The sequence below is a fragment of the Natator depressus genome, chromosome 2, assembly GCF_965152275.1.
Source record: "Natator depressus isolate rNatDep1 chromosome 2, rNatDep2.hap1, whole genome shotgun sequence".
Lineage (NCBI taxonomy): Eukaryota > Metazoa > Chordata > Testudines > Cheloniidae > Natator > Natator depressus.
In genome coordinates, this window is record NC_134235.1 from 55,560,895 (window position 1) to 55,580,916 (window position 20,022).

Consider the following 20,022-nt stretch of genomic DNA (forward strand, 5'->3'; position numbering starts at 1 on the left):
GTAATTGTCAACAGACCTTGGTGATTTATTTAATTATACTGGCGCCCGCTCACACCAACTTAGTTAAGAGTCTGTCAGCATTTCTATATGAACCCCTATTTTCAGGGTTTATAACAAGCTGTAAACATTTGTTCATTGCTGAAACTTGGCATACGGGGTCACAGCTAAGGAGCAAATTTCCAATATCAGGTTGTCCATTCTTAAGTGATACCAGTGGAGTCAGCTACAAAGTAGCCTTCTCTTCTGGGGAGGGCCTTTCTGATTCTATTAAACTTACAGAGAATAAAGAAAATTTGCTTTTCAGTACGTTATCTGCAGTTTCCTGCCCTGATGGGCTGGTAGGACTTACCAAATCTATTAGAACAGTAGTAGTCAAATGTTTTTAGGTTGCAGTCCACTTAAACTAGAGATTGTCTCACGGATACCAAATCTCTCATTTCCTTGTACCATAAGCACATTCCTTTTGGTTCTTAATTATTCATAAAGGTAATATTAGGATAGCATCAAGGAGACAAAGATGAAAATAACTTGATTTAATATGTGGCTGCTTGGTGAAGTGCTTTCATTCTGTTGCTATCATATTTATGTCTTCTCAGTGCATATAGAACTTGTTTTCAGTGCTGAATCTCCCAGTGTTATCAGAAGCCGCCGATGTTCTCTGCGGGTCACTTTGTAATTTGGTTCTGTGTCATACACTTTGTGTTGTCTGGAAATCTGATTAGGGATGAATTTTCACGGAAGAAAAACTTGACTAAGGGAATAGGAAGCAGCCATGCAGAACACAGATAGGTGCTTATTCTTTTAAGTTTAGCTAGTTGAAAAAGCCTCCAGAAACCCAAAAAATCTGGATTTGAAGTCTAATATGTAGTGTTGCTGTAGAGATGTATAGTTTTAGTCTCCTGGTTTTAGAGAGACAAGGTGGGTGAGGTAATATCTTTTACTGGACCAGCTTCTGTTGGTGAGAGAGACCAGTTTTCAAGCTTATACAGAGCTCTTCTGCAGGTCTGGGAAATGTACTCAGAGAGTATGTCTACACAGCAATTAAACACCTGTGGCTGGCTCATATCAGCTGACTCAGACTTGTGGTGCTTGGGCTACGGGACTGTAAAATTGTGCTGTAGACGGTTGGGCTCGGGCTCGGGCTCGGGCTCCAGCTCCAGCCTGAGCCCTGGGAACCTCCCACTTCGGACATATGAGCCAGCCTGACCCCTGCAGTCTGAGTCAGCTGACATGGCCTAGCCACAGGTGTTTAATTGTTGAGTAGACATACCCAGAACGTCACAGCTAAATACAAAGTGGAACAAATTGTTTAGCATAACACCTCTCCAGTCATAAGGGGGAAAACAAAAAAGGGGGGAGTTGGGAATTAAGTGGCTTATAGATTGTTGTAATAAGCCATGAATCCAGTGTGTCTATTCAGGCAATGATTTTTAGTATCCAGAAAAGTTATGAATTTAAGCCCACAGCATGGGCGGCGGGTGAACGCGTCGTTGGGGGAGGTTAGCCCCTGGCCCCTCCCACTCTGGCTGAGGCCCTGCCCCTCCTTTTCCATGCTCCCTCCCCCGCTGGAGACCAGAGCAAATCTCTCCTCCCCCACAGCTGCCAGACCCCCCGTGCGCCCCCAGCCATAACGCACCAGGCAGGTGGCGTGGTCCCAGCGGAGGGGTGGCGAGGCGGTCTCAGCCCCGGGCCTTATGCACACCAGCCCCAGCCTGCCTGCCTCTCAGCGACAGAAGAGCGAGAAGGGAACTAGAAGCAGGCAGGAGGGGGCTTGAGGGTGGAGCATGGGTGGGGCCACGCCAGGCTGTTTGGGGAGGTACCACCTTCCCCTGCCTATGTTACTTGCTGCCCATGGCTCCCTGGCTCATCTTTTGAAAGTGTTGTGCAGGTTTCCTTTGAGGATGAGGTATGAGAGGCCAGGTATAGAGCGGTCGCATTGTGAAAAGTGGTCACCCACAGGTGATATGGGTTTTTTGTCTTTTATCATTTTTCTGTATGAATTCATTTGAGAGCATAGTGACAACCCTTCCCACCCTCCTGTGACTGGAGAGGTGTTGACAGGCCACTTCACCTTGAATGGTCCCTTGAACTATGTGTTAACTACTTATGCTAAACAATCTGTTCCACCTTGTATTTAGCTGAAACTCTGAGTACATTTCCTAGACCTGAAGAAGATCTCTCTCTTGCCAACAGAAGATATTACCTCACCCACCTTGTCTTTTGAAATCTAATAGGAAGTGTTACTGTCTGAAGACTGGTTTCAGAGTAGCAGCCATGTTAGTCTGTATTCACAAAAAGAAAAGGAGTACTTGTGGCACCTTAGAGACTAACCAATTTATTTGAGCATAAACTTTCGTGAGCTACAGCTCACTTCATCGGATGCATTCAGTGGAAAATACAGTGGGGAGATTTATATACATAGAGAACATGAAACAATGGGTGTTACCATACACACTGTAAGGAGAGTGATCACTTAAGGTGAGCTATTACCAGCAGGAGAGCGGGGGTCGGTGGGTGGGGGAGAGAAACCTTTTGTAGTGATAATCAAGGTGGGCCATTTCCAGCAGTTGACAAGAATGTCTGAGGAACGGGGGGGGGGGGGGGGGGGAATAAACATGGGAAAATAGTTTTACTTTGTGTAATGACCCATCCACTGTATTCAAGCCTAAGTTAATTGTATCCAGTTTGCAAATTAATTCCAATTCAGCAGTCTCTCATTGGAGTCTGTTTTTGAAGTTTTTTTGTTGAAGAATTGCCACTTTTAGGTCTGTATTCGAGTGACCAAAGAGATTGAAGTGTTCTCCAACTGGTTTTTGAATGTTCTAATTCTTGACATCTGATTTATGTCCATTTATTCTTTTACGTAGAGACTGTCCAGTTTGACCAATGTACATGGCAGATGGCATTGCTGGCACATGATGGCATATGTCACATTGGTAGATGTGCAGGTGAACGAGCCTCTGATGGTGTGGCTGATGGGATTAGGCCCTATGATGGTGTCCCCTGAATAGATATGTGGACACAGTTGGCAACGGGCTTTGTTGCAAGGATAAGTTTCTGGGTTAGTGGTTCTGTTGTGTGGTTGCTGGTGAGTATTTGCTTCAGTTTGGGGGGCTGTCTGTAAGCAAGGACTGGCCTGTCTCCCAAGATCTGTGAGAGTGATGGGTCATCCTTCAGGATAGGTTGTAGATCCTTGATGATGTGTTGGAGAGGTTTTTAGTTGGGGGCTGAAGGTGATGGCCCACCTTGATTATCACTACAAAAGGTTTTTTCCCCTCCGTTCTCCTGCTGGTAATAGCTCACCTTAAGTGATCACTCTCCTTACAGTGTGTATGGTAACACCCATTGTTTCGTGTTCTCTGTGTATATAAATCTCCCCACTGTATTTTCCACTGAATGCATCTGATGAAGTGAGCTGTAGCTCACGAAAGCTTATGCTCAAATAAATTTGTTAGTCTCTAAGGTGCCACAAGTACGCCTTTTCTTTTTGTCTGAAGACTGACTGCTTCACCACTGTGACAGAAGCAGATCCATGGAGTGCCTGGGAGTACTCCATGGAGCACAGCTTGGGAACAGAAAATATACACCTGTTAGTTATCGTTGTGGTGATGCAAAAGACCCCAAATCATTGTACTGGCAGTTGATGTTTTTCTGTTCTTCATAACAAGATTATTCCGACTTGAAGTGCAGGGGAATCTTTCTTCTTTGTGAACAGAGTGGGGAGCCACAACATCTTTCGGCACAACTTCTTAATGTTACTTTGTGTCATTGGCTTTGTGATTCTGTTCGTAATGCAGCACCATCACATATTAAAGACAATGTAAACATCACAGTGCACCTTAAGGCTGTTGTGTCATGATTATTTTAAGACTCTTGGTGACTCTGACACAATTTGTCCTCCTCCCCTGTCTCTCTCTCTCTTCCCCCATCTTGCCTGCTTGCTGGAAATTTGGAGTGTTTCTCCTCTCTCTCTACTCACCCTTTTCTAGGCTGTATAGAGGCCTGGCAGCTTTAATCCAGTTCTTTAGGGTTTCATGTGCTGCTTGACATGTTCCTGGCAGTGTTCATGTTATCAGTGCTCTGCTCATTCTGCTTGAGACCAAGCAGAGTAAGAGGATATTAATCAAAACCATGTAAAAATTAATCACTTTGCCAATGCTAAAGAGCTGCACGAGGCTCTAGAGCCACAGGCTGAATATCAGTTTTCTCCATTATCTCATAAATAGCTCCCTAAACACACCATTTTATTTTAAAGGGCATTTTGTGGGACCTGAGTCTACAAAGCGAACTAAGGATCATATGCGCCCCACTGTTGTGTGGCATGTAGGGGAGTGAAAGCATTTTAATTGTGCATAAAAGGGGTCATGGGAGAGTGTGTGATCTGTAAGGCAGCTGTGTGGTATGTTTTTCTGCCACACTAACTCCTTGTTTGAAGGGAAGTGTGGGAGACAAGGGGTATTGCCCAGCAGTGGGGTGAGGAGTCAGGAAAGTACTGCTCTGAATTGCATGTTCCCCTTATGTTGAACTGTACATCATTCAAACACCATTAAAGCAATCACATGGGCAGATCCACTGCCAGAAACGCTATACCAGCTGTGAGGGAGGTTTGTGGGGTATTGCCTTATTTTTTCCCCTGGTCATTGGCAATTCTCATAGATGCACACTTTGGATAGGTAAGAGGCAGTATGTTAGGTCACATTATTTTTTTTAAATATTCCCTAAAAACAATATTATCTACTGAATAAAATAAATTGAACAACAGAAAATTGTTCATGTAATATCGAACAGGTAGTTGTAGTATTTTTTGTGTCTAAGTTTTTACTTGTCCTGTCTCATTTCTTTTTTAAAAATATAGAATGATCATTTTAATAGTAATTGATTACGGATATCATTGGTTCCTCTCCCCACCCCCCCAAAAAAAGTTTAGTTGGGCTAGTATGTGAGGGAGTTCCAATCTATGAGGAAAAATAAGACAAAATATTAGAAGAGCAATAGCAGTACTAAACCCTAATAGGTCCCAACACCTATGTGAAAGTGTAAATCATGCATCAGAGAAAACTGGCACCTTCTGACGACAACAAAAATAAATTAGCATTCCCCAAAGTGTACTACAATTGGAGATGAGCCTGAGATGTAAAACGTTGGGCATATTTGGATCTAGTGTTTTGGTTCTGCACATTATAGATATATTAGAACTAACCACAAAGCTCAGGAAGATTGAGATTTGGGTGTTGGTTCAGACACATCTGTACTTGCAGTCCACTACCTCAAAGAGAGAGTTCAACCAACCTTTTGTTTAATTATCATAGAGAAATCCAAAAATCTTGACACAGATAGAATCATCATCTTGATAAGTCAGTATAGACGGAGATTAAAAAAAAAAGGGAGAACATATCTTAATAAGGGTTGGCTATAATTCTCACATGGCTATTAGGTTACTATGTATTTTAAGAGAGATAAGAGAAGGGAAAAAAAGAAAGTAGTTCATCCTGGTTTTGAATTACATTCGCTTTGTTGTGATGTGCCTGTGTTGTGGCCAAACTATTTCACTTTCTCAGTCAACTATTTAAAGGTATCGTATACTCAGCACATAAATCAATTCTGATATGTTAATCTTTTCATGAAAGGAATGTTCAGAGTTTTAGAAGAAGACTAAGAGCTGTTTAATTATCTTCATCTAATGTCCTGAATCACTGGACTCAACAGAACTTTTCCCTATCTCTAGCCTCATTCCTGTAGAGCCTGCAGATCTATTCATCCATTTAGCTATCTGTGTTCTTATACTGGCACTTATCTCTGTACTATCTGAACACCAACAGTAATCTTTTTCCTTCTCAGCTCTGAATATAGAAGTGTGAATAAAGGTACGACAGTGGGAAAGTTTGGGATACGATACATACTAGAACATTTCATTTACTTCATCTTAGTTTTCCCGCAATATCTTCTCAAACACATCCATATACACCCACAAACAAACACTGTGAACCAAGTAAGGTAATTCTCCTACAGGCTGAACAGGAAGAAAGAGAGAGTGCTTATTATTTCTAGCTTTAGTACATGGGAAGCACTCGGATACTACGGTAATGGAGCAGAGGTTCTTCCCACCCTCTGCAAGAAACTCTGATCTTGAGCTCCAAAAAGAGGCCCCTGTCCAAATCCCAACCTCTTCATGCCTCCTTACCTATGACCTCTTCCTTCACTTCTTAGATTTCTTCACCTTCTCTGTGATCTCCATAACAAGCAGACTCAGTGTCAATGCTCCCTTCCCAAGTTTTCTTTTCTAGCCTTCCAGCTCTCTCTATAACTTCTCCAATACCTGCAGCTACCCATGCACCTTCCAGGGCCCCTATTGGATAGACCCAGTTATCCTGCTCCTTCCATATCTCTACCTTTGTGAAGGAAGGGAGCTACTTTTATGTAGCCCACCACACCTTGCACTGGAGTCTCCAACAATCATCAGCCCAAACTACTGCTCCCAGCATTTCTCTGGGCTGAAGCCAGAAACAGGGCAGTATGGGGCATGTGACCTGCCTTAATGGGACAGTACACCTTGTCACAGGTCCATTTAAGTATTTAGTTAAAGGTATAGATAATACTTGTTTGAATTGCAAACAGGATTGTTGGTGGGCTGGCTGAGAAATGCATATTATATTTTCTCATATATCCTTTACTGTGACCAAAAACGTGTATTGTCCATTTTAGTTATTACTGTACTGTAAATAAAAATCACATGCTATTTTCATAAATTGTATTGCGTGTTTTAACCCATAACAAGGAATGAACTTATTCTTTATTACTTCATAGGTATCACTGCCCAGTGCCTAAGATTTTTTATGTCCAGTTGACTGTTGGTAACAGTGAGTTTTTTGGTGAAGGAAAGACTCGTCAAGCTGCTAGACACAATGCTGCAATGAAGGCTCTTCAAGCTCTCCAGAATGAACCTATCCCAGAAAAATTACCTCAGGTTTGTGATTTAAAAACTTACTGAGCCTCGTTGTCAAACTTTGATACTCAAATCCCACATTTGGATGCTCATATCATTAAAAGGTTGTGGAAAAAAATAGCTTAGTGGATTTTTTCCAGAATTCTCATTCTCATTCTCTCTCTCTCTCTCTCTCTCAAACAAGTGTTTACATGCACAGAACATATTTTACTTTTTTTAAAAAATACTAGAAACAGGATGTAAATCCTGAATGATCCAGAAATCTGAATGAAAACTGTTTTAAAATAACAGGTTAAAAAGCAAGTGATGAGAATAGGAAGGTTCTTGTTATACCTATGATGAAACACTAATAAAGTTTTAAAGTCTAGAAGCTGAGAGGAGAAGGGGAATAAGTGTAGTCATTGGTGTTTGGAGAGAGAGATAGCTAGTGGGTGGATTCAATTATGGGCTTGGTTTCGTAGAATCCACAAACTTCTGGGAAATGGACTCTAGTAACATGGTTCTATTAAGTTTATTCTCACAGCTTATTTTTCAGTTTTCAATTTTTATAGTGTTGAATTCACTAGCTGGTTGTTTTTCCTAATAACCATAGTAAATGTGGTAGCAGCTGATCAATATAGAAAGTAGGTGATTATTGTCAAAAGTCAGTTTATCTAGCTCCACGTGCCTATTGCTGAAGGAAGTGGTAAGGAACAAACTATTGAATAGACTTAAGTTGTGACAACGTATAATTCTTCTAAGGTAAAATGGAAAGATTGTCAAGAGTTGTTAAGAAGCAAAATAGAAAGCTTTGTGGTCATCCCCAAAAGTGCATCAAATACCTATTTAATCCATGACCTCTGAGAATGAATTATTATTAATAAATGTACATAGTGCCATGAATGTGTTCTACAGACTATGAAAAAGACTGGTCCCTGTCCCAAGAAGTTAATAATGTATTCTGATATTTTTCAGAATAAAAGTCAAATGGTGATGTGTATTTTTGAAGTGAATGTTTGTGCATGAGGAACCTCACTGAGATCACCGACTCACTTTAAATAGGCTATCGAACAGCTGTCAGATGGTTTTAGGCTTTCAGCCTGTTAGTCCCTGCGTGGTTCATTAGCTTTCTTCAGTGTTGCATTTGTAAGAATCAGTATTTGCGTTGCTTTAGAAATGAAAATATTCCAACACATTTAAAAAAAATATTTAAGCAAAATAAATAATTAGAACTGTCTCACAGGTAGCTTTGCAAATGAAAAGGTTTATAACAACAAACTTGCCAAGTGACTTGAGCCAGAACACACATACTTGGAAGACACCAAAATGCCCTCAATGCACTCCCTTTTGGACAGTACCTATTGAGATCCTGTGCAGAGCAATAATCTAAAAAAAAAATAACTAAAAATACCTGGAGTTTTTTTGTTTTAAGCTACTATTTAAATGTGAAATAATTCTGTTTATTAAAAAGAACAATTATGCAACTTTTATTCCTCTTTCTATTCCCAAACTATACCTGAATAGTCATCATTGTGGGTGAGAGAGAATTTTACTAACCCTCGTTAGTTATGCCATCATTCCTTTTCTGGATCAGGGAGAATATTATTTACTTCAGGTCGTTCAAGAGGATTGGTTAGGAGTCTTTAAAAAAGAAAGAGAATTTAAAAGATTGTAGGAAAATATCACTTCAGTTATGTTTTCCGAAGGACTGGATGCAGTGTTAAAAAACCCAAGCTGTGAAGTTTGACTAGAGAGACATACTTTTTAGTTCTACACTGTGTGTGTTTTTTAGTATTATATTTTTTCAGGAAGGGTCCTTGAATTCAAGATGTCCATTAATGAGGACAGGAAAATGTTGCTTATTCTTCACTTGCCAGCGATTATATTTGTTAACATCATTTAGTTTCTGATGTCCCACAAAGTAAACTGCTATCATCCAAGTATATATACTAACAAGTAGTTGTGGGAAATAAATTATATGGGTAGTTCTGTTTAGATGCTCATTTCTTCATGGTCTATGTATGTGAAACTGGAAAAGTTATTTATTTACCCAACAAAAGCAATAGGATCTCAGATTAAACTGTATGTCCCAGTCACAAGAATATAACAGCATCATTTTATCAGGTCCCTCAGGATATCCAGGCTTCCAAAGGATAAGCTGTGGTTGTACAAATCTGAGATTCTTAACTGCAACTTCTGTTGGGCTGTCCACATTGTTCTGTGTCTTTCCAGATCTAACTTAGTAAGGTAAACCTCATCATTTTCTTACCACAAAGCAGACATTTAAAGTTCTCCAACTCTCCAGTTAGACAGGAAGGAATGCATTTTCAGAAGGGCAGCTTCCCTTTTGGGGATGCAGTTCGAACTCACAATAGATCTGTGAGCACAAATCAGGTAGTTGGAGGTACAGCTACATAGATTTGAACCTGCATTTTACTTTTGTAGCGCAATGAACAGGGAGGCCAGGCCTTGGCTTGATTGAATATATACCCCAACTATGGTCAGCAGTCAAGAGGTTTGGAAAAAGATAACTTTTTCCCCACAAGAGTTCAGGGAACTTTGATGTAAAATGAAACTGAGTGTCCATTAGTGAAATATGTAAAATCTAAGAGAGAAAGGGTGGTCCAGTGGTTAGGGCACTAGCCTAGGACTTGGGAGACCTGGAGTCAGGTCCCTTGTCTGCTATAGACTTCCTGTGGACTTCTGGTACATCACTTAGCCTCTCTGTACATCAGTACCCCATCTTTAAATGAGGCTAAATGGTACTACTTTACCTCATATGGGGTGTTGGGAGGATAATACATTAAAGACTGTGGTGATCAGATACTATGGAAATGGGCACCATAAACTTACTCAGATAGATAGAACTTGACCATTGGGAGTCCTGTGCAGTTGTGCTGAAGGAGCTGTGCTCAAGAACGAAAATGGGAATGTTATTTTATAATGTGAAGACAAATCTGTCAGCTGCATAAGTAGCATCTGGAAGGGCTTGTTCAAGGACCTCAAGTTCTAAAATGAATTTTTGCTCATTTTAACTTGTTTTATTATAAGCAAAAATTATCTTCCTCTGCCATTATGTTTCTTTTCCATCTGAGAGCTGAATTTCTGCAGCCATGTGAGTGATCAAACATCTCCCTTCACAACTAACAGTGATACTTCTTAGGTTTGGTGTAATTTGTATACCCGGAGACTTCTTGCATCATCCTCACAGTATGATCTACCTACAAGTAGAGTGGTAGTGGGCATCGCAAATTAAATACTCTGACAAACAGACAATGTCCTGTATAATATCCTGTACAAACGTTATGGAATTAAGATAAACTTTATTGACTCAGTTTAAACCTTATTGAATTAAGGTTAATACCTTTGGGATATGTTGTATTAAAAATGCAATTGGGTATATGTTACTGTGGCATTGAATGTACCTTCTCTAGTAGGGAGGGGGGATGCTAATGAACTTCCTATGTATTCAACCCTTTGAAGCCACCCCACTGAAGAGATATGCATATGAAGAATCCAGTCTGAACTAATAGACAAAGAAAGGGGTTTTGGATAAATAGCCTGATTTTACATTGGCTCAGAGTCATCTTTCTGATCCAGCAAACTGACAGAACCCCTGGTCCACAAGAGGGCCCTAGTCCCTAGGGTAGAGTTGGAAGGACTGGGTGCTTGTTCAGAGCTGAAGCTCAGCTATGATGAATTGGTAACCACAAGGAATTCCCCCTTGGGTGGGGATCTGAAGGTCTGTTCCTGCCAGAATCCATGTTAGGGATGGGGTGAACCCTGGTAAGCTTATTAACATACATGTAGGTCATTTTATTGTTTTAGATATGTTTTTTCTGTAGTGCTTTTTACCTTAAGAATAAAGTAGACTTGCAGGGGAAGTGATGTGATGTGTGTGTGATGGGCTGGGTCACAGAAACCCCCTTGGGACTGCCACCTGATGTGCTGAGACTCCTCTGAGTCTGTTTTCCCTGACAGCTTGGGACTTCAGTACCTTGTCTTGTTGAGCCAGACACACTAGCCTGCTACAAACATAGGCCCAGGTCCGAACCATGTCCCCCAAAAGCTGCAGGCTTAACTGAAAACAGCTTAAGAAGTGCTCCTGTCTCCGATACCCAGTTCCCAATGGGATCCAAACCCCAAATAAATCCGTTTTACTCTGTATAAAGCTTATACAGGGTAAACCCATAAATTGTTCACCCTCTATAACATTGATAGAGATATGCACAGCTGTTTGCTCCCCCAGGAATTAATTACTTGCTCTGGGTTAATTTAATAAGTAAAAAGTGATTTTACTGAATATAAAAAGTAGGATTTAAGTAGTTTCAAGTAATAATGACAGAACAAAGTAAGTTACCAAGCAAAATAAAATAACACGCAAGTCTAAGCCTAATACAGTAAAGAACTAAATGCAGGTAAATTTCACCCTCAGAGATATTCCAGTAAGCTTCTTTTACAGACTAGACTTCCTCCTCGTCTGGGTCCAGCAATCACTCACACCCCTGTAGTTACTGTCCTTTGTTCCAGTTTCTTTCAGGCATCTCTTTGGGGTGGAGAGGCTATCTTCTGAGCCAGGTGAAGACAAAATGGAGGGGTTTCCAGATGCTTATATAGTCTCTCTTGTGGGTGGAAACCCCTCTCTTCTCCTGTGTTAAATCCCCTCCACAAGATGGAGTTTTGCAGTCACCTGGGCAAGTCACATGTCTATGAATGATTCAGCTTTTTGTAGGCTGGGACTCCATTGTTTACATGTTAGTTTGAACGTTCCCAGGAAAGCTTAGATGTGGATTGGCATCTCCCAAGTTCCATTGTTAGCTAAGTACTCCCAATTACTTGAATAACCCCTTCACACTATGTTGACCAAATCTGCCTTATGTGCTTCCTACAGCAAACGCTTTAAATACAAGCATAAACCCAACACTCATAACTTCAGATATAAAAATGATACTTGCATCTGAATAGGATGAATACATTCTGTAGAACATAACCTTTGCAAAGATACATCACATGGCATATCTAGCATAAAACATATTCCGGTTATGTCATATTTACACTCATAAGCGTATTTCTATAAAGCATTATACGGTGCAACGTCACAGTGTGGTACCCTATAACTACGCCTGTCAGCTGTCTCTAAAGAGAAAGCAAGCAGGTTGACCTTGGGCAACCTGTCTGTGCTGGGAAATACGCAGTGAAGACGGGGAACTGTGCAGCCTGGAAATATCCTGGTCAAAAGGAAGAGGGACGAGCCTCTCCACCCAAGAGAGGTGACGGCTGGAAAGCTGGAAGCCTGGGAATGGTGCCCTTGCTGGACCACTGAGGGGACATACAGGTGCAGTTGTCCTAAATTGTGACACATACAAACCAGTGACTCAGTTCCATCTGGTGTTTGTGCATCTGAACTGTGATGTAGGCCTAACATAGACTATAAAATCCTTGAGATGGAAACCATGAATTCCTCTATGTTCAGTACAGTATAGAGCACAGTAAATAATACATAAATAGGTACTGTTCATCTTTTGGCCTTCATAAGCAGGTGTCTGTTTAATGCAGATGTCTCAATATTTCTTTCAAATTATGAGGTTTTTTTTTTTTAACTTAATGTGAGGCACACACAATCTTTTAGACATGTTAAAGCACTGAAAATAAATTTTGTGGACTTGGTACTACGTTGTGCAAAGTGTGGAGAAAGCACAAGGTGAACAGCAGTGAGCACGACAGGAAGTGTATAGGAATCTGAACCTGCACTAATGAAAGAACTACTTTGTGGCTGCCAAATTACCCCTGCCAACTAGCAGAAGTGAGGCCTAAGAAGTGAATGCATAGCTAAGAGCTTCAGACTTATGATGAGGGTTACATTTAAATCCATGAATCTTTAGAAACTCTCGTAATTTCTACATGACTTTCCCCTTATGCACTTTGGCTTCCTTACATTCAAGAAGATGTGTAAGAAGCTTGAGACTTACTGCTGCTCAGGGCTGAGGACTGTGCCTAATCCATAATGTTACTTGTGCCTTTGCCAAGCCTGTGCTTACATTTGCACTCCCTGCAAGAATATTCATAAACTCAGAGATTTTGAGGGGAAGAAAGGACCTTTATTACCTACAGAGCACAGGCCATAGAATTTTACCTAGGAATTCCTGCATCAGTCCCAAAACTTCTCTCTGAGCTTGAGCAAAGCTTTTAGAAAGACATCCAACCATGATTTAAAAGATTTTATCACACCCAAGGTAAATTGTTCCAGTGGTTAAGTAACCTCATTGTAAAAAATAAATTACACTTTATTTCTAGTCTGAATTTGTTTAGCTTTAGCTTCCATACATTAGATCTCATTATGCCTTTGACTGCTAGATTTGAAGAGCTCCCTGCTATCAGAAATCTTCCCCCCATGTAGGTGGTTCACTCACCTTATAACCTTCTCTTTGTTAAGACAAATTGATTAGGCTTCTCTCACTGTAAATCAGGTTTTCCAAACCACGGATCATGCTTGTAGCTAGCTCTTTTCTGAACCCTTTTTGTCAATGTCTATTTTAAAGTGTGGCCCCCAGAACTAGACACAGGATTCCAGTAGTGGTCTTGCTAATGCAGTCTTCAGTGGTAACAACACCTCCCTACTTCTATTCAGTATTCCCCTATTATATATCCAAGGAGTGCATTTGCTTTCTTAGCCTCTGCAACCTGCTGCAAGTTCATGTTTAATTCATTATCCACCCATGACCCCCTAAGTCCTTTTCTGAGTTACTGCTTTCCAAAATACAGTCTGCTATCCTATAAGTGTGACCTGCATTCTTGGTTCCAGGTGTGTGACCTTGTATGTTAGTACAGCTAAATACATGATGTTCAAGTGAGTTCCCCTTACCACATGATCCAGATCTCTATGTAGAACTGACCTGTCCTGGACATTTACCCTTTCTCTAAATATTTGCATCACTTGTAAACTTTAGCAGCAATGATTTTGTGTTTTCTTCCAGACCATTGCTAAAAATATTGAAGAGCATTTTCAGGGTCAAAGCTTAAATTGGAAAGCTAGCTGAGTGTTTGGACCCTGTTTGTAGACTTTTGTGACCATTTGCTGAGATGAATAAAGGCTTTCCATTCCTGTACATTTTAGTAGTTTGTTTCTTATGCATAAGTTTAAATGTATAAATAGTTTATAAAAGGTTATTAATATAATTTATAGTTATTGTGAAGACCGTGGGTATTATCTGTATTATATATATATATATATATATATATATATATATATATATATATATATATATATATAGTAGTAGTTAAATTTATATATAATCTGTGCACCAGCAGGGTCCACATGGGCCAGTTAGTGCAAGATATGCTATTGTGAATTAAAATGTACACCCTTCTGGTATGGATTAAAGCACTGTTTAAATAAGCCTTTAGTTAGCTTTGGTCTGGAGAAGCCAAACTCAGTGACTCTGGACAGCCCTAATTTCTGGTGCCCAAACAGACAATGTTAATCTTTGAAAGTTTACCTCAACTGATATAGAAACAGAACCTACAAAATGGGGAAAGATCCTTGTCTGAAACAAACCTCAGGGGCTTTTCAGGTGGGAAATCTTAAAGCGCTTGAAAGCACTTTTAAAAGCTGAGTCTCTGAGGAGACAGGAGAACACTGACTGGCGGACAGAGCTGAGGGGCAGAAGCTACAGAGATGCAGCGTGCCTCAACAAACCCAATATGGGGGAATGCCTGGGACAAATGGAGCCTTCTGAACTTGCAAGGAAAGGCTAAGGTATAGATAGGATAATATGTTGTTAGGCCTTTTGTTTTATTTTGTTGTTATGATCCTAAGGATAATTAAATAATACTTTGTTTGGAAGAAACTGTTCTCTGTCACTGCATTTTCATGCTGGTGATGAGCTCCTGGAGTGAAAATCTAAGCAGGGGCTAAAACTCAGCAGGCCCTGCTGAGGATATGGTTGGTAGATGGGTACTGTAACCTAGTGGCCCAGTCAGAGAGTGGGGATAAATCACAGAATTCCACCTTGAGAGAAATACAGATGTGGGCCTGGTACTTGGAAGGGATGTCCATGGGAAGAGAAAGAGGTCAAAGACACAGGCTGCCCTGGAACTGTAACAGTCTTGTTGTGGACATGAATAGTGTATGTTATAGACTGTTATAAACCGTGTTTCTAATCAGCTTAAAAGTCTGTAAAAATTGCTTGCTTATTTATTTATTTATCCTTTATAATCATGTATAAATGTTCCTTTAACATAAGGCATGGCTACGTTGTGTGTTGATTTTACAGGTAAGTAGATGGCGGGTAACGATGTGACTTATAGGGAGTCAGGAACACTTGCAGGACCAAAAAATTTAATGGGTGTTCAGACAAGTGACCGTAATTAATAGGTGAACATCAGAAGAAGTTTCACTCTGGAAGGAGTAGAGACTAAGTTATTTCATAAATGTGACATTTTACCAAACCACTAAGGCCTGGGCTACACTTAGCTGAAGATGAAGCATCTTAGTTTGACTTACCTGGCCTTCCTCACAGCAGCGAGTTGACAGTCTACTCTGCTTACTCCTCCTGCTGAGGTGGAGTACAGGCATCGATTCGGGGATTGATTTATCACGTCTAGACGAGATGCGATAAATCGATCCCCGATAGATCAATCACTACCCATAGTAACTCTGTCTGTAATTTATACTTTTAATATTTATCAGTAATTATTTCAATCTCTTTAAAGTTAAACAAATTGTGAAATATTGCAGTTCACAACAGTATTGTTTTGGTGGAAATATATTCTAGACATTGAGGAATAAAGGGGAAATTGTATTTCTGCTCCTTGAAAGCAAGTATTTTAATATGCTTACCTTGTTTTATATGATGCAGAATGGAGAGGCAGGAAAGGAAACAGAAGAAGAAAAAGATGCAAACAAATCTGAGATCAGCATAGTGTTTGAAATTGCCTTGAAGCGCAACATGCCTGTCAGTTTTGAGGTATGTGTTATATATGTGAGTAGACCAGTTTATATATTGAGCTGTCTGCTGTCTTCCGAGTGTTTATAAAAATGTAATAAGCAACAACTAAAAGCAAAAGGGCTGGGTGAGAGCATTCATTACAAATAAATGCATGCAAATTCTAAATAAGAAAAGAAATTGAAAATTAATCTGAGTCTAAGGTGTCATTTTATATTATTAAATTGGCTGCTCTGTCAAATAAATGTGGGCCAAACGTGTAGACGCTGATAGGTCCATTGTCCTTCAGTCTTTAATGGATGGGAGAGTGACTCTTTGTTTATCCTTTGCCATCATGGGGTGTAAATTGGAATTGATAGCCACATTCAACACAGGAAAAAAAAACCCAAAAAAACAAACCACACACTCCGAGAGAGAGGCAACCTAGACCATCTCTCCTAATCCTGGGAGATGCTGCAAGACATTGAGACACCATGAAAGCTCCCATAAGGACACTTAACACATGTCCCCTTCTCAAAGAGTTATTGGTAATGCCGTCACTTCTTTTTTTTGTTTCTCCTCCTCAAATCCCATTTTATCTATGGGCCAGACTCTCTCTCTTAATGTTCCTTATTTAGGCCCTAATCCTGTCAGTACTTCAGCACATGCATAACTTTACTCACATAACTAGTCGCCTAGACTACAATTGCTTATATAGTTAATGGTTGTATTATTTATCTAGTGCTATAAGGGTACAAGCTGCTTTACAGTAATGGTGCCAAACAAATAACAGATTCCTTGCCACAGAAGGGTTTATACTCCACAGCCACATGCTACTACATTGTAGGGTTTCATAGGGCAGCCTGTCTGGAACACCCTCCTGTGGTAGGTCATGGCATGAAAGGCACACCTGCTTCAGTTTTTCCTCCCAGGTGGCCTAATATCACTTCTGGCTTTCTTATTTCAATATTACCCCTCTTTGGGACTGGTTTATTACAGCACCATAGTCCACAAGAGGAATCCCAAATATGTAGTCCAATTCTCACCCCAGTGCAAGCAGTCATTAAAACTTAAGACCTCTCATTCCTCAGTGCCCCGCATACTGGTGAATTCAACCATGCCCAGACTTTCAGTCCTCTCCTGTCCTTGTTCCAGGACAGCCATCTCAGCCCTTCCAACAGTCTTCATTCTTCTCAGTGGGAGCGCCCACAGCCTCTCTGCTGGGAGTATCCTTCACTCCCCCTGGCCCTCTCATGGTTCTGGCTCTCTGGCCCTGGAGATGTCAGTGGGTAAGCTACTCTGCTGCTCCTCCTGTCTTCAGCCCTTTCTGGCCCTCAGTTCCAGCTCTCAAGCTTAGGGTCAGCAGGCAACTCCCTCTGCTGCTCCTCCTGTCTTCAGCCCTCTCTCAGGAATGCCAGCCAGCAAACTGCTTGTGCTGTTCTCCTGCCTTGTCCCAGAAACTACCTTCAGCTTTCTTCTGGGACTCCTCCAGTCCCCTGATCTCGCCTGCCCTTCCTGACTGAAACAGTTTGCTCTGACTCTCTGGGAGTCCTTCTCACTGGGTCTCTCCCTGATCCTTTATAGCACCTAGGTGCTGCATCTCCCTCTTAATTGGCCAAATGGGAGCACCAGCTGTGGCACAGGGGCACTGGCTCCAACTTCAAATATAGGGGTCATTTACCCTGTGACTGAGTCATACAAATCAGTACACTAACATATAGAGAGATGGGTAATGAGTCACACAGTAGTTGGGGGTTTGGAAGATTTTTGAAGGTAAAGAGTGACGGTGCTTTGGAGGTGTTAATCAGGAGGTTGTTGCAGCCATAAGTGGTGTCAAGTAAGAAGACGCGAAGATGGGAATGTCTGATACAGGGAAACTCTCTACTGTGCCATTTGCATGAGAATTTTTGAAGAATGTTATTACTATTAATGTTGTTTCCATAAATTATAAAAGGATAGTTTCTTGCCCGCCTACCAAGAGGGAACAACATATAATTAATTCCCTCTGATTTTAAAAATCTTCCCAATATAATTTTTTTTAATCTCTCAAAAACATAACAGTTTTTCTCTGTGTGTTATTTAGTGTTATTAAATGTAAATGTTGTTGACATTCTTGGGTAGAATTGAAGCTTAACCTATGTATTGTTTTAAAAAGATATCTTACATTTCAGTAAAATGACTAACCAATTTGTGATAATCTGCAGGATCTGGTGTTTCTAATGAGATTGTTCTCAAGAATATTTTGTATTATTCCAGTCATGCATTAAAGCTTTCATTATCTTTATCATACGATAGCTGTAGAATGCTCAGCATTTTCTTCATCTGACAAAGCTTTAGTAAATATTAAAGCTGTGCTCTGTTACATAGATGAGCAAATGGTTAAAGATATTTAATGTTTCATGTGAACAGTTTTTCAGAATTGCATAATATTTGGAGAATGGGGAGAGTTTGTAATGTAACTTAGGGGCCAGGTTCTGCCCTATGATGTCAGTGTGGCTGTATGGGTGGAACAGAGCAGAATTTGGTCCTAGCAGTTTGGCTAATGGGGAATTACACAATCACATAATCTCACTTACTCTGCCTGATAAAGTAAAGCTAGTATTTGTTCTCCAAGAACTTCCACCAGAAGCCATGTAAAGCAGTTTCTGTGTATTAAAGAATTGATTTTTAAAAATGCCTTAAAGTATCAATATTCTATAGCATAACAACTTTACTCTAGCCCAGTAGCTGGTATGTGCTTTCCGGGGCTGTTTAGAGGCCAGGCGGATAATAGCATCCCCCCACTGCAGCAACTTGCAGCTATTTTAGCACTTGTGTGGGTCTGTTACTGAGCAGGTTTTAAAGATGAGTATGGTCGTCAGTCATCCTATGACAAGGGTAGTCAATTATTTTTTGTCAAGGTCCAAATTTCTTGGTCAAGGTCCAGACTCCAGAGAACAAAATAAGAAAAACAATGATAATAAGTAAATGAAAAGATTTCAGGGTCTGTTCAAAAGCATCTGGCGGTCCGGATTTGGCCCATAGTCCACCGATTGACTACCCCTGCCCTATGAGCTGCTGCTGCAGAGCAAGGGTTTTACCTATTGCTTCCTGCTGGGCAGTATAGAGAGATCTCAGCCTTTTGCCTTCATTGTTTCATGGAGGTTTATGCATTTATGTTCCGTGTGTGTGTTCTGGTTTTTTTCCATTCTTTAAAGACAGGACTATAATTTAATGTTGCAGTTGGCAAATTTTGAAGGGAGAACCATGCATTGTTTGGGTGGAAAATACCATGTGTCAGGTTGTGGCAGTGTATCCCCACCCTGTCTCCTGTTGAAGCGGACGATGGGTGTGCTGACACCACAGTTACTGTCCACCCAACTGTTTCAGGCCTCATCACGATAAGGCATAATGGTCAGATTCAAAAGGGCAGCCCTTGGGTTCAAGGAGTGAGGCCTAGTGGCCAGCCTCAGTACTGTGGCCCTTGAGTTCAGGGCTGTGCGGCCTAGGGGCCAGAGTCATTTCAGCTGCCTTTGTGGTCAGGGCCATGCGGCCTAGTGGCCAGAGTCAATACAGCTGCCCTTAGGGTCAGGGCTGTGTGGCCTAGGGGCCAGAGTCAGACAAGAGGGCCCCCACCTAAGGGTTGATGGTGGCAGGGGAGAGTAGCGGGACCCAGCTCCTCCCTCTCTCCTGGGTCCCGAGACAGGGCCCTGTCAGTCATGAGCATGGTCACCATCCTGTCAGCAGGGTTCCTACTGCAAGATGCTGACCTTCCTCGGGTGCGAGGTACCACTCACTCCACTCCGCAGGCCACTTCCTCCCGTGAGTCCTGAAGCTGGGGTCCGTTTGTTTTTAGGCTCTCCAAGCTTCTTGGCATAGGTAGCTTGTTGGGACTCTGACTTCTGTTGACTGGCTGTGGGTAACTGGTCTCCAGTCTGGGCCTCAGGCTCTCTGGTTCCTACAGTCAGGGGCTGAAGCAGGCTCCTGGGCTGGAGCCTCCCCTGAGTGTCCTCCTTCCCCAGCAGTCAGCCTGTAATGAGCTGGGCTTCTCTCCTTTATACTAGTGCAGCATTTGGAGAATGCCCAGTCAGATCTAAGGGGCGGGACTTGCGCCACCTATATTGTGGGATTAACCCTTTCCTCCTAGTGCGTGGTATGCATGCCCCATCACAGATGGCTTTCGCGTCAGTTACATGT

General features: G+C 41.3%; 1 protein-coding gene across 4 annotated transcripts in view; it reads left to right on the top strand.

Annotated features, from left to right (window-relative positions):
* The window catches only part of STAU2 (staufen double-stranded RNA binding protein 2), a 222,988-nt gene that overhangs the window by 50,464 nt on the left and 152,502 nt on the right, over nucleotides 1-20,022 (top strand). For all 4 annotated transcript variants that reach the window (XM_074944229.1, XM_074944226.1, XM_074944228.1 and 1 more), the window contains exons 6-7: nucleotides 6,805-6,964; nucleotides 15,781-15,888. In XM_074944229.1, the coding sequence (XP_074800330.1) occupies nucleotides 6,805-6,964; nucleotides 15,781-15,888 (268 nt within the window). The remainder of the gene's footprint in view (nucleotides 1-6,804; nucleotides 6,965-15,780; nucleotides 15,889-20,022) is intronic.